Source organism: Lichenostomus cassidix, chromosome 12 (assembly GCF_008360975.1).
Source record: "Lichenostomus cassidix isolate B80296 chromosome 12, HeHo_3.0, whole genome shotgun sequence".
NCBI lineage: Eukaryota > Metazoa > Chordata > Aves > Passeriformes > Meliphagidae > Lichenostomus > Lichenostomus cassidix.
In genome coordinates, this window is record NC_139493.1 from 8648343 (window position 1) to 8661052 (window position 12710).

Sequence of the window (12710 nt, forward strand, 5' to 3'; positions counted from 1 at the left end):
CCCGCTGTGCCCGCCCCGGGCAGAGCGGCTCCGGGAGGGGCCGGTGCCGATAGCGCCCCCTGGCGCTGCGGAGGGCCCCAGAGCGCAGCACAGCCCCGGCTCTGGCCCCGCGCTGTCCCAAGTGGTACAAGGGACACACCGGGCCCGGGTGTCGCCCTCAGCCGCCGCCTCTTGAGCGGCTTCTCAGCACCGAGCCCGTCCGTGTTCAGCCCAGTGACATCGGGTCACCGCGGCTGGTCTGTGCTCAGGCAGAGCAGCCGGGTCCGTGTAGCAGGAGGCAACAGGAGAGAGCTGAACTCCAGCACAGCACAGTACAGCCCTGTGTGCCACCGGTCCCTGCCTCGGCTGACACCAGAATGTGACAACACTACAGCGTGACACCTGCTAGAACACCACCTAGAAAAGCCCAGCTACTGGTGATGTGGTGATGCACACAGACATTGCGTGTTGGCAGCCAAGTCCAACATTACGTACTCCCACAGCTCCAGAACACAATAATGGGCTTGGGCTGGGGTGGTGGTGGATGGAAAGCTGGGACAAACCAGCAGAATCCAAAGCAACGTTGTAAGTCAAAGGGAGCTGCAAGAAGGACGAAAGTCAAGAAGCAGGAGTGAGGAAAGTCTCACACCTCCAGGGGAATGAAAGGCACAAAGGAGAGAGGGAATGGTGCTGAGGCAGCAGTCCCACCAGAGAGGATCCAAGGTGATCCCAGCTAGGCGTTTGCCCCCTCTTGCCATAGCCACCAGGCCAGGCTGTACAAACAAGCAGGGTGAAGAGGATGGCTCTGCACACTGGGGATTGCAGTGGTGCACCTTCATGCCCGTGCCACAGAAGGGGGCTGGAGGGAGGATTTTGGAGTAGAGCAATAGGAGGAGGGAAGGCTGTGCCTGAAGGACCGGAACAGGCACACACAGATCTGCCTCAGAGGAGCCTTGCAGGACATAGCAGTTCGCTTTTTCCAGGAAGAGATGTTCCCATACCTGCAGCTCCATTTGGGCATCAGGAAAAGTTCTTATACTGCAGGTTACAGAACAACTTCTGCCTCTTGGTTTGCTCGTTGTGACATTTCCAGATCCAGCCTCAGAGCACCAGGGGCATGAGACAACCACGCCCCTTCTCACCTTCTCCCCGTAACAGGCTGTCCAAGGCAACCCTCTGTTGAACACTAACTAGTTCTGGGACTATAGAACAGTGCTCCTGTGCCTACAACTGCCCTGCTGCGGTAGGTCAAATCCTTGTCCAAAGATCATAAAGCAGCTTCAAGAAATGTGTTACTCATGTTACCCAGGTGTAGGACACAAGAAATGTGAAGAGATCAGAAAGCGCCGCCTGCCAAGGACACGCACTCTCCACTCAGCATTACCTGTCACAGGATCAGCAGAACAGGAGGCATGATGCCAGACCAAGATCAGTGTAACAGGTCACTCTCCCCTTATTTTAAAAAAGAACAGGCTAACAAAGGTTTGCTGAGGCTACCTGGGAGGCACACACGAATCTGAGCTGTTGTGCTACAGCACAGGCACAGCAGTAAACAGGCACGTTGGCGTCTGTTCCAACAGAAACATCAGACAAAGTTTAATGATTCTCAAACAAACTACAACAAAGGATGCAGGGAAAAACATTTTATTTCCAAGCAGATTACAAAGAGCAGAGAATATAAGAGTAAAATTAAATTAAAAAAATAGTTGAGTGCATCTCTTTAAAATGATTTGTAGTGTGAGTTACTCACGGGGCAAAGCTACTGGAGAGTTCTGAAGGTCACTTTGCAGGATGCCAATCACATGTGCTGTTTAGACCTGGGTCAACACAGGAGGGACAGACAAGATGTATTTTGCATATAGGCTGCACACTCATTATCAAGCGAGGCTCTGGGCTGCAACTGGACCCTGCCTTTCTAAGACATCCCCTCCACCTCATTCTCTCCTGCAGTTCCCTCGAGTTCTAGACATGGTTTATTGCTGCTGTAAGTGGGTTTAATCTGCCTTCCCATTCTGATGAGGTCCAATGAGAAGGAAGAAGCAGGCAAACGTGGCTGCCATGCACAAGGTTACAGGGAACGTGACTGCAGTGCTGAGAGCAGAGCTTCAGCCACGCAGCAAAGGGAACCGACAAGTAGGGACACAGCAATCACTTCAGAGATTTGGGGGCAGCATGTCAGCAAGACTTCTGGAAGAATTGAGATGTTCCTTAAGGTAGGAAGAGGCTCAAGCGGAGAAGGGCTCTTTCCTAAGCGTTGGCACCAGCGAAACAGAAGAGGCTGAATCATCAGGATAAGGTGCATTCCCTGTAATATTTGAGAGGAGCAGCTCCAGCAATAAGATGGGGAGAAAAGCCCCATATAGGGTGGAAGACAGTCGATATCCCACTATAACAGTGATTTAGGAGTCCAAGCACTAATTCCAAGTCAGTCACTATTACGTAAGAATGGGGTTTGGCTGGGTAGCTGCACAGCCATTCAGTGTCCAGCAGCACTCAGTCCAGCAAGACAATGAGCAACTACAGTACTAGCAATCCTCCACCCACTGTACACTCAAGGGGCTCTTTTCTACCATTTCTGGATCTGCTCTTATAACAGCATAGGAGGTTCTGAGGTCTCATCCCTTCTATGCATGCCAAGGCAGACAGTAGCCCTGATGCAGATTGAGAGCAAGACTGTCTTAATTTCTGCCATAGCAGCAACAGTGAAGAAGAGGATTCTTATTTAGAGATCACATTAAGTCTTTTAGTATTGTCTACTGCAGACCTTGTGACTCATCCGAAGTCCAGACCTCTAGGGGTGAGGCAGCCAACAGATGAGAACCCTGTGAAGTTACTTAGACCATTCCCTTGACTCACTGCTCTAGACAGGAGTGAAGAACCAGTCTCTAGTCTGCTCTCCACTGCTTCAGCCGTTACCACTTAAGAAGAAATGCTTTACCGCTTGAAAGCAAATGAGAATCTAATGGTGCTGCAGACACGTGTAAGAGGCTACAAGTTTCCTAAAGAAAGCAACACTGTTAAGTGTCAAGAGCTTGGACAATACAGGAGTCTCATGTCAGAATGTGAGGTGCTTTACAACAGTCAGTCAGTCTCTGCTTTCTATGGTTCCTTTCATACCACAGTGACAAGATGGGCACAGTTCAAATCAACACACGGTCTCTAGCCTGACCTCTCAGCTCTATTTATTTAGAGATCAATGCATTTTCAGCCTGTCTCATACAAGGCATAGGGCACGGAGAGTTCCTGTCAATATATACACACGTACAAGAGCAGTACAAGCAGTTTGGCACTCTCGGAGCTGAGGGGGAATGCCCTTGAAGCAGCAGTCAAGCTGGTTATAGGAAAGTGTTAAAAAGCTATTTTACATGTTTGACTGGGAACATTTCCCAGAACTTGGATAGCAACCCTAAGCCACGGCCCTCTTCTGTGCTACTCTGTGCACGTCTTCCTATGAGCCCCTACAAGGGAAGAGATCATGTTCTTCACTATCAAAGAACATAGTATTTATATTCTAGAAATACTGTACCTTTTAAACTAGCTCCAGAGAGACAGACTAGAAGCCAGGTCCAGGAAAATAATCCTTAAGTCACAGTATATCGATTGTCTCTAAAAATAGGGAATGAAGTTAACACAGTGGACATTCTGATAAGACAGTACAGAACAGTACAGCAGTCCACTTCTGCATCAGCAGATCCTCTCCTATGTACATGCAGACAATGAGAAAGGAATGGAAACACTCCAGTCCATCAGGACAAAACCAATCATCAGGAGATCTCCACAGCTCACCATGTGCCAAGTTTTCCTGTTCTTAACCAGTATAATCCAAGATTAAGGAGAGCTTTTCCCCTACAAAGACTTGAGATCATGTTGCAGTTAAGGGTAGTAAGGAAAGTGCACAATCCAGAATTTTAAGGTAACATGGAATTCTGTTTCCCCAGAAAGCTCAGCTGAAGTTCCTGTTTGCCCCTAACCTGCAACTGCCCTAAAATTCTGTCAAGTTATTGCAACTTCTGTCAATTTTTAGTGTAAGAGGTGGCTCTCAAGGCCACCCAATAAACAACTGGTATGGTGGGTATCTGATAGATTTTTTAATATCCACTGTATTTCTGATGGAGACAGACAAGGCAGCAGACTTTGCAACTCTGCTCTGCTGATGGGACAAACTGCCCAAAAGGGAAAGCCACTCTGTGCATGCCTGTTAAGACACCCTGTGCAGCAGACACATACGACTGCTTGAAGCAGCAGAAGTCTGCCCCTAACTGTGTCCTCAAAAAGGGCCAAGGATGGACATTCAAGTCATTCCGGTCCATTCACATAAGATATGATGAAGGGATTAGAGGCTTCTGACAGCTGAAGCAGTAGTGGTGATCCCAACAGCCACCCTACCAGGGGCAACTGCTGGCTCCCAGCAGACAAATGGGGGTGACAGTACCTGCTACTAGCACTATACCCCCCTGGGCACCATCTTCCCAGCTCACCCAGTGGGATCTGGGCACAGATCCCAGGCTGTTTTCAACTGGCCTAGTTCTGAGGGTAGACACTGAGCTAAGAGTCTAAAACAAAACAACAGTGCATTGCTACTTCACCTCTCTGCACTTACTTATTTGAGCACAGAGTCCTATAGAGGGAACAAACTGGTCATACTGACAACTAACTCAAGCACACCTGCTTCCTTGGGAACACCAATGTCAATAAGAAGCATCAGGAGCTTGGGAAGTCTCTCTAAGCTGTACACCTCAACACTGCTCACGAGCACAAGGACAGGAAACATTATGGCTACTCTCATCAATTTACACTCTGCACAACCAACAGAGAGAGCAGACCTTCTTTCTCAATACAGACAGGTGCTGGACAACAGAGGCTTCAGGAAAGTTGCTTGCCTGTACACAAGTTTAAGTTCTTTTACTGTAATATATATTTAAATATTTATCTGTGTATTTTGGAACAGGGAAGGGACATGTGGTGGAGAAGCAGGGAAGACAAGTTCAAGAAGCAGAGTCATTTCTCTGCATCCAAGAAGCTGGTGGCACAAATAACAAGCCTGGCAAGTGATCTCCCATTTCAAGCACAGTTGGCTACCTGCTGGCTTCAAAAGAGCGGACTATTTGTTAATGATATAAAATACAGCAACCATTTAAGATGCAGCAAGGCAAGGCTACAGGGCTGGGGATTATGATCATGAACAATGCCAAAGCTACACAGCTGTGTTAAAAACTGTGAAAAGGCTGTTAAATGGCAGGAGTAAGCACTATGCTGCTCCTGGAAGGCCTTTTCCCTCCACTACCCCTCCATCATGCCGTTGGTGTGATGCATTTGAAAAGGTGAACAGAGGGGGATTTGCCTAGGGGTAAAGCCACAGAACATTAAGACAGTCTGATCTGGTCTCACAGATCCCATGTTCCTAGCCTGGCACTGAGCTTCCATCAGCAAGCATTCAGGTCCTTCAACAGAAGTTTATGCCCTTCTACCTTCGTAAGTTGTAGGGGTGAAAGAAATCCAGCAGAGTTGAGCTGGAAAGCATGAACAGGGATGAAAACAACCAGTTTGCATACTGATCTTTGTATAATGACCCCCCACCCTCACAGCTCACTCTTCCCCAAATAAAGACACATTGTTCAATGGCATGTTGAAAAGACGTGCTCGTCATTCTTAATAAACAACTAGAGTAAGAATACATAAGAGAAACAGGGTGGTATCTTTATATGATACACAAGTGTATGTTACAAGAATTTCATCAGGCACAGAAGCCTCAAGGTTTAAGGCCTCAATGTTAGGCCAAAAAAGAAGAGTGTGGTAAAGTTTGTACTTTTAACATCTAAAAATGTCACTTAAAGGTCTGAATAGAAATTGTTGGTTTGTTTTTTTGTATAAATCATAATTGCAGTTCACTCTCTCCTCTTTCTTCCAAGATAACAGCAAATTAACGTCCAAGCACAAGAAAAGAAGATGCCTGCCTCTCCTCCACTGGCTGAGCAGGTCCATCCATCATTCTGTGCCCTCTAGGCTGCACGTGCTCCAAGGAGACAGAGGCCCCAGCCAACCAGGCCAATCCTGTAGTTCATGTTTTCTACATCATAAAAAAAACCAGAGTCAACCAGCAGCTTTCCACAGCTCCCAGCTCGCAGGGGATATGCAGCCTCCAATGGTTCCAACAGTTTGGTGTGTTGGGTAGGATACACAATGGGTAGGTTTTCCTTTAGATTCTTTTAAAGAGAAGAAGCCTAAAAGGGCTTCATAACTACACCAATAAAAAACCAAAAACTTAGGCATCTCCTTTAGTGTAAAAGTCTGTACAATTTCTCTTTGCTTGTCCCTCCCCCATCACCCGGCCCCACCCCATCTGAGCCACAAAGGATGCCTTAGTGCATGGTGCTGGCATTAGCCACGGCAAGAGCTTCCTGAATCTCTCGTATCACCAGGATCCGGGTGAGCATCTGCTCCATCTGCTCTCTGCTGATCGGCTGGATGGAATACCAGATAGGGCTGTTGGGAGCCACCACTGGCTCCGGTGTCAAGTAAAATGTGTCATTCCGGCCTTTCACACTCTGGGGGCTGTGTGAGGAAAATCAGAAATAACCAGACTAACAAAATGTCCTAGAAGAGAGAGACCACCACTGTCCTCATCCCAGGCTTTACAAATCCTGACAGTGAACATCTGGCTGATGAGACGTGAAGGTAGGGAGATACATCTAAGGGCAACATTTGTCCCAGAGTCTTAGGACTTGCTAGGTTAAAAAGCCATGGTGAAGACTACGAGAAAATAGTTTTTATTTCACACTGGTAAGCATAACACACATGGCTTTAGGGGTCTTTCAGAGTGAAGCAAGGATGGGGTATTTTCACATTCAGGCTACCTGCAGATCCATCTGTGCAGAGGAACCATTACATTAATCATCAAAATCATCATAATTTAGAAATTAGTCTTTTGAGGCACCCTTCCAATCTCCATAACAAGTCCTTATTTTTGTTCAGAAGCTGGTTTCAATTGGACCCTAATTCCATCTCCAGTAGTGTATGCTTCTAGATGACTTGCAACTCACAATCAAGTTCATACCAACACAATCTTATATTTGGATATTTGCTAGGAGCAGCCAATTCACAAATCAGGATTTGTCTCTTTTAAATACCCCAAAAGTTCAATTTACATGCCATCAGAATTAATCCCACCCTCCCACACCAACACCCCTCTCCATTTCAGTAAATTTAGGCAAACATAGAAACTATGCCAGCAGTATCACACAGCGCTGAAAACTAGGCCAGGCACAGGGTAGAGCTCCCCAGTCACAGAAGACAAGCACCATACACACAGACGAGAGCTCTCACCATTTGAAGAGGTAGAAGTCATACAGCTTTATCGGACACCTCAGGGGGTTCTCTGGATTCTCAGTCTGCTCTGCATACATGTCATCTGTAACTACAAACCAGCCCCCCAGAAGTCTGTCAGCCACTCTGTGTAAGCACAGCACACCAAGCAGTACCATAGAGCCTCAACACTCTGCAGCACCTTGTCACCATACAAGAGCCAAGAGACATACAGCTGTTCCAGGGCAGAGGCACCTGGCTATAAATGCTTAAAGCATTATGCAGAGCTTGCTTTACCCCAAGGCTGTGGAAGATCACAACCCATCCATATTCCTTCCTTCCACGTCTCCTCTACCAATGCACAAAATGAGGGAAATATCACTACTGAGACTGCAAAGCCTCAGGTGCATCCTGTGCTTTTAAGAGGACAGATTGTACTTACATAGGGATTCTGTATGGGTTCACATGAATGAAGGTAAGAGAAGCCCTCCCAAAGAATTTTCTCCATCTCTTCATAAGCACTTACACCCAATAGCCTCTTTGCCCATAAAAAAAAACAAAAGTAACAAAAAAATTATCCTTAGTTCTTGATGAGTCCCACATGCCTCAGGTAAGGTATGTCCCCAGGCTTATGATTAGAAGGTGCTATGCTCTCTTGGATAGAATGCATGGAAACACATACTGCCAGGCTGCAGGTAACTGGCAGAGCCCTGAATTCCCTACCTGCAAATATCTCCAGGTTCATCCACTTCTTCAAGCCCAAGCAATTAAAATATTCCCAAAGAAACCTGCTAGACACTACCTTTCTGTCCTGTCTGGTGCATGCCTGGAGCCTTCATATAGCGGATACTCGTGCTTTTATCCTTGGGATTAGAAGGGTTCTTCTTGGTCTGCCTCAGCACCTTGGAGAAGGCCAGCTTCATGTGCTGGTCTACTGTTTTCAAAAGGAAGTATCTGAGCAGCAAGAACAGAACACAGGACGTTCAGAGGCAAGCAAAGGACACAATCACAACAGCAAGGTAGTTCTCTTTAGTCTTCAGGAGCAGGCTGAAGCTCAAACCAGCCACTGGGCTAAAGACTGTTCCAGCAGCAAAGCACAGAGGTTCAGTCTGCCCTCTGCTATCTCACTTCCTTGTTATACTGTATCTTCTTTATCTGACGGGGCTGCAAGAGGGCTCTGTGTACAACCATTTGAAACTCTTGATTTTGCCCTAACCCTGTGCAGCAACTTCACACCAATCCTGTCAAGGTATCTGAAGTTCTTTTATTACCCAAGATTCCCAAAGACCTAAGTACTTACTTTGTATTAAAAAACATCAGTGTGGTGAGCAAGGTGGAAGGGGAATGAGCTCCAAGCTGCTTACACTCCCACAGCATCTCTTCTGTTACATGACTGGAGAGGATGTAACCTGCAATAATCAGAAGTCAGCATCATGCCAGGGGACAGACACAGCATGAAGACAGGCAACATTTTACAGTTTCTAAGTACTGGAGAGCACACAGATCTTAACAGAAGGAGGAAAAGGAGATTTTCACTGATGTCAAGATTCAGTGCTCTGCAAATAACTTTTTAAATAGCAGGTACAATTAGGAAACACTTGTATATATCTGTCAACCCACAGCTGTGGAGAGTATCCTTCTGCAACATGCCTCTACATCCCAGACCACCAAGAAAAAAATATGCACTTAAACAGCTTTAATTAATGGCTCGGCTCCAATGCAGATGCTCTTAATCCAATAACATGTGAAGCAGGCAGGCCAGCGTAACAAATCAGTTCTTGGCCCTGTGCACAGCTTTAGTCAGCACACAGTGCCAAGTGATGTATTTGGACACATGAGTAATCCTTTGATTCGCAGATTTTTTTCCCCCCATTGTGTAGAAGAAAAATACTACACCCCAAATACACAGATAAACAGGAAAACAGACAGCAGTATGAACTCCGGGGCTTGTGGAATGGCAAAGCACTGATCAAACAGCCTAAGTGAAAACAAAAGGATTCCAAAACTCACAGTGCTACTTAACCACCTAGCCTGTAACATCAGCTACTTCTCTGAACACAAGCAATAACTTCTTCACTGATGTCCAAATATATCAAAGGGAACGAAGCAAAGAGAAACTAGGTTTCAATGCTCTGAAAATGCAGTTCTTAATTCAGTTCTCATACAGTTCCCTGCCAAAATCTGTCTCTTCTGGAACTGCTCACCCCATCCCTGTTACCATTATCTCCTAAACATGAGGTTGAGCTGCAACTGATTGCAGCACTGGAAGCTTTAATCACTCGTTTTTTTCCTTTGACACTCAGTTGGTCCTGCAGACAGTATCCATCTGGCTACACAGCACTATGACAGTGCTGTATTGTCTCCCAAAGAAACAATACATATTTGAGGCAAGATGTATCACCACTTCAGATGAGGAAACTTGATTCAAATCAAGGATCAGCTGGCTGCCAAGTAAGCCAATCCCATGGCACTACAAAGTCCCAACAATGTGCCTTCTGATGGGCGACAAGTGACAGACAAATAATGCTCAGTAACAGTCAGGGTTAGAGCCTGACAAGTGCAGTAACCCCAGCATTCACTGAAGATGAAACATTTTTCTCCCTGACCAGCATGAGCTGTCCTAGGGACATTAAATACTTCAAAAGGGTTTCTATTCAGACTACACTCGTGCTGTAGTTTCAGTTTAAACATTCCAAGCTCTGTACAGTTATAAAGTTCTTAAACAAAAGCTCTTACCAAGAGGTGAAACACGGGGCTGTATGTCCTTAAGAACTTCATGCAGCCATTCAGTGAACCGAATGTAGTAGAGATCTGAGAAGATGTCATCAACTCGGCCATTTTCAAAAAGATACTGTAAAAGATTCACAACACAGGCCAGTACAGTGGGAGCGAGTGTGTTCCTCAGAGCAGACCTTATCTGAGGGCCCACATACTCAGTCAGTCAAGCATGTTACAGTATAGAACTAAAGACTGAAATGTTTTACTTGGGAGAGGGAATATTCTTGCACCAAGGCCAGTACAGGGTAGGTAATCTGAGTTACTATCATGGGAATGCCAAGATGGAAAAAAGAAAAACCATCTTAAATGTTCTACTGATTAGATTTCAGCGTTTATTTCAGGTGTGTTCACTTCAAGTTATTTCACATGACTTACGGACACTACTTTTTCAAGTTAACAACAAGGATGTTCAATTTGCGTGTCAGAGTTTGCTATTCCTACAGCTCTTCCAGAAAGCTCATACTTCCCACACCACATAAAGCTAAGTTCTTGCCTGTTAAAGCTTCAACTAGATTTAAATTTTGACATTGCCAACGTCTTCAAATATCATCGAACCCTTCTCCCTGCGCCAAAAAAGCTAAATGGATTTATTATTTTCACCATGATACTGAACTCGGTTATTAACAATTCATCAGAAACTTAACTTGTAGACAAAAGCATTGCTGCACACTAAAGACAAGTCATCTGATGCTTTTGGGCTTTTTTAAGCAGAGGGACTATTTTCATATAAAATTGTTGGGAAGCTTAATAGAAGCCACAGTCTCTGTTTTTTAACCAAGAGTCCCCCTCTACACATGCTGATAACATGGACAGTTCTGCAGCACATAAAGCTGTCCCATCCTACCTTCTGAATACACAGGAAGATATAGTAGAGCACATCTGGATCATAGGGTTCACCATCACCATTTCGAGCTTCTCGTGTCATTAAGCACAGACCATAATTCAGCTCAGCCACAGCTGAAGAGATGAGATCTTCCTGGAACCTCAGCAGCTGACGCCCTGGAAAAACAAAACAAAGCTATATTATTAAAGCCATATTATTTCCCAATATTTCAGGAAAGATTTCCCACATCTCTGGCTTTGCCATTCTATCTATCTGGCAGGTCCAGTACTACCTCATTGTCCCAGTATAGTAAAGCAAGGTGAAACAAAACAAGATCTTAGGATGTCAGATGTACTAAAAGATAAAACAGGCAAGAGTTTGATAGGAAGATCCTCTGCCCTGCCAAATGTGTGACTATTGTCTTCTTTTACCATGTCCATAATGAAATGCTGCCCTGCAGCAACAGGAAAACAGTAACTCCATGACTGGTCTACCAGATTGGCCAGACAGTTTGTCCATGCACCACAGTCATGCAGTGCCCTTTTCTATTGCTATTCACCCAGGTGCTCAAGGGGGTTCAGCCCAGAGCTAATGTAAGTCCTGTGGCAGTACGCAATAATTAGTACTGCAGAGTAAACTAAAGTTTAAATTTGGAAACAACCACTGATTCAACAAAAGTGTTTTCCAGAGGAGTAAACACCTAACATTTTCGTCATTCCTAATCCTACTTGAAAGGAAACAAAGGCTATGTTGTCATGACACTTACTTCCAATAGGTGCTAGTCTGTTTTGGGCTTCTTTTTCCAGCTCTGCATTCTTGGTCTGTGCCCAGCTTTTCCACACTTCAAGACCTTCTTCTGGCTTCAGAGAGTTTGGAAGTAGAAGTTCAGGTGAAGTCTGTGGCTGCGGCTGTGGTTCAACTTCAGCAACCTGAACAGTTTGAGCCTATAAAAGAAAACACTTCATTTTATATCCACACTTCCATATGCAACAGCTGGAAAAAAAACAAGAATCCCAGTGCCCCCAGGATATCGGCCTTCTGCAACACTCTTAACAAGAAATTAATCCAAGGAACGCAACTTCTGCTGTCCAACCTGAATTGCAGCTCACAAAAGAGTATTCTACACTCTAAGAACTCTTTCAGTTTGAATGGGCAGATCAGTCTTCAGCTCGCTTGTCGCTCTGAACCACCACTGATGTCCATCTCGCTACAAGAGCAGCCCACCAAGAGCAGAGACCACCAGCCCCCAAATAGGAAGGGGCCACCAGCTATACTAACTACTGCTGCTCCACACCCAGAACTGCCCTGAGGAAGGTCCTGGGTACAATCACATGCCATACCCCACTGGCATCTCTCCCTATCCAGGCTCTCTTCTTTATGCAGTACGTAACAAGCACACAGAATAAATGCACTCTGTTCTTATCGTCAACAATGCATAAGATTAATTCACTTGTAAGAGGTATAAAGCAGTAAGATGAACACAGCATCAAAACATCCGTTTCAATGCAATGTTCTCAAAATATAAAATACTGATACGGAGCACTAGCTACTACTGTGTGAAGAGTGGCTGTATGACTTATTATAGACCTAAGGCATCTCCACACCCTCTGTAAGTTAACTGTGCAGCAGAATCTTAGGTCACCAAGAATTATAACCTCAAACTGAAACTTCTTTGTCAGACAACCAATGGCACCAATCTAAAACCAGAAGCAAGCCCTCCAGCTGCACTCACTCTGCATTCTTCACTACAATTTCTCAATTCCATACCACAGAGTCTCATGGCTACGTCAATTAACGGCTTTACAGACCTTAGTCAAATTCTCACTGG

General features: G+C 45.4%; 1 protein-coding gene and 1 long non-coding RNA gene across 5 annotated transcripts in view; one reads left to right on the forward strand and one right to left on the reverse strand.

The window, feature by feature from the left end:
- On the forward strand, positions 1-6240 carry LOC146431621 (uncharacterized). Its single transcript, XR_014854710.1, has 2 exons — positions 1-470; positions 1289-6240. It is a non-coding gene; the product is annotated as an uncharacterized LOC146431621 (long non-coding RNA).
- QRICH1 (glutamine rich 1) overlaps positions 5604-12710 on the reverse strand; it is a 22797-nt gene continuing 15690 nt past the window's right edge. For 3 of the 4 annotated variants that reach the window (XM_085072454.1, XM_085072452.1, XM_085072453.1), the window contains 7 exons: positions 11649-11826; positions 10904-11058; positions 10018-10132; positions 8582-8690; positions 8084-8235; positions 7303-7393; positions 5604-6531 (listed from right to left, as the gene is read on the reverse strand). In XM_085072454.1, the coding sequence (XP_084928580.1) occupies positions 6339-6531; positions 7303-7393; positions 8084-8235; positions 8582-8690; positions 10018-10132; positions 10904-11058; positions 11649-11826 (993 nt within the window). In that variant the 3' untranslated portion in view covers positions 5604-6338. Of the gene's footprint in view, positions 6532-7302; positions 8236-8581; positions 8691-10017; positions 10133-10903; positions 11059-11648; positions 11827-12710 lie in introns of all 4 variants that reach the window. The other variant, XR_014854709.1, reaches the window with a different exon arrangement.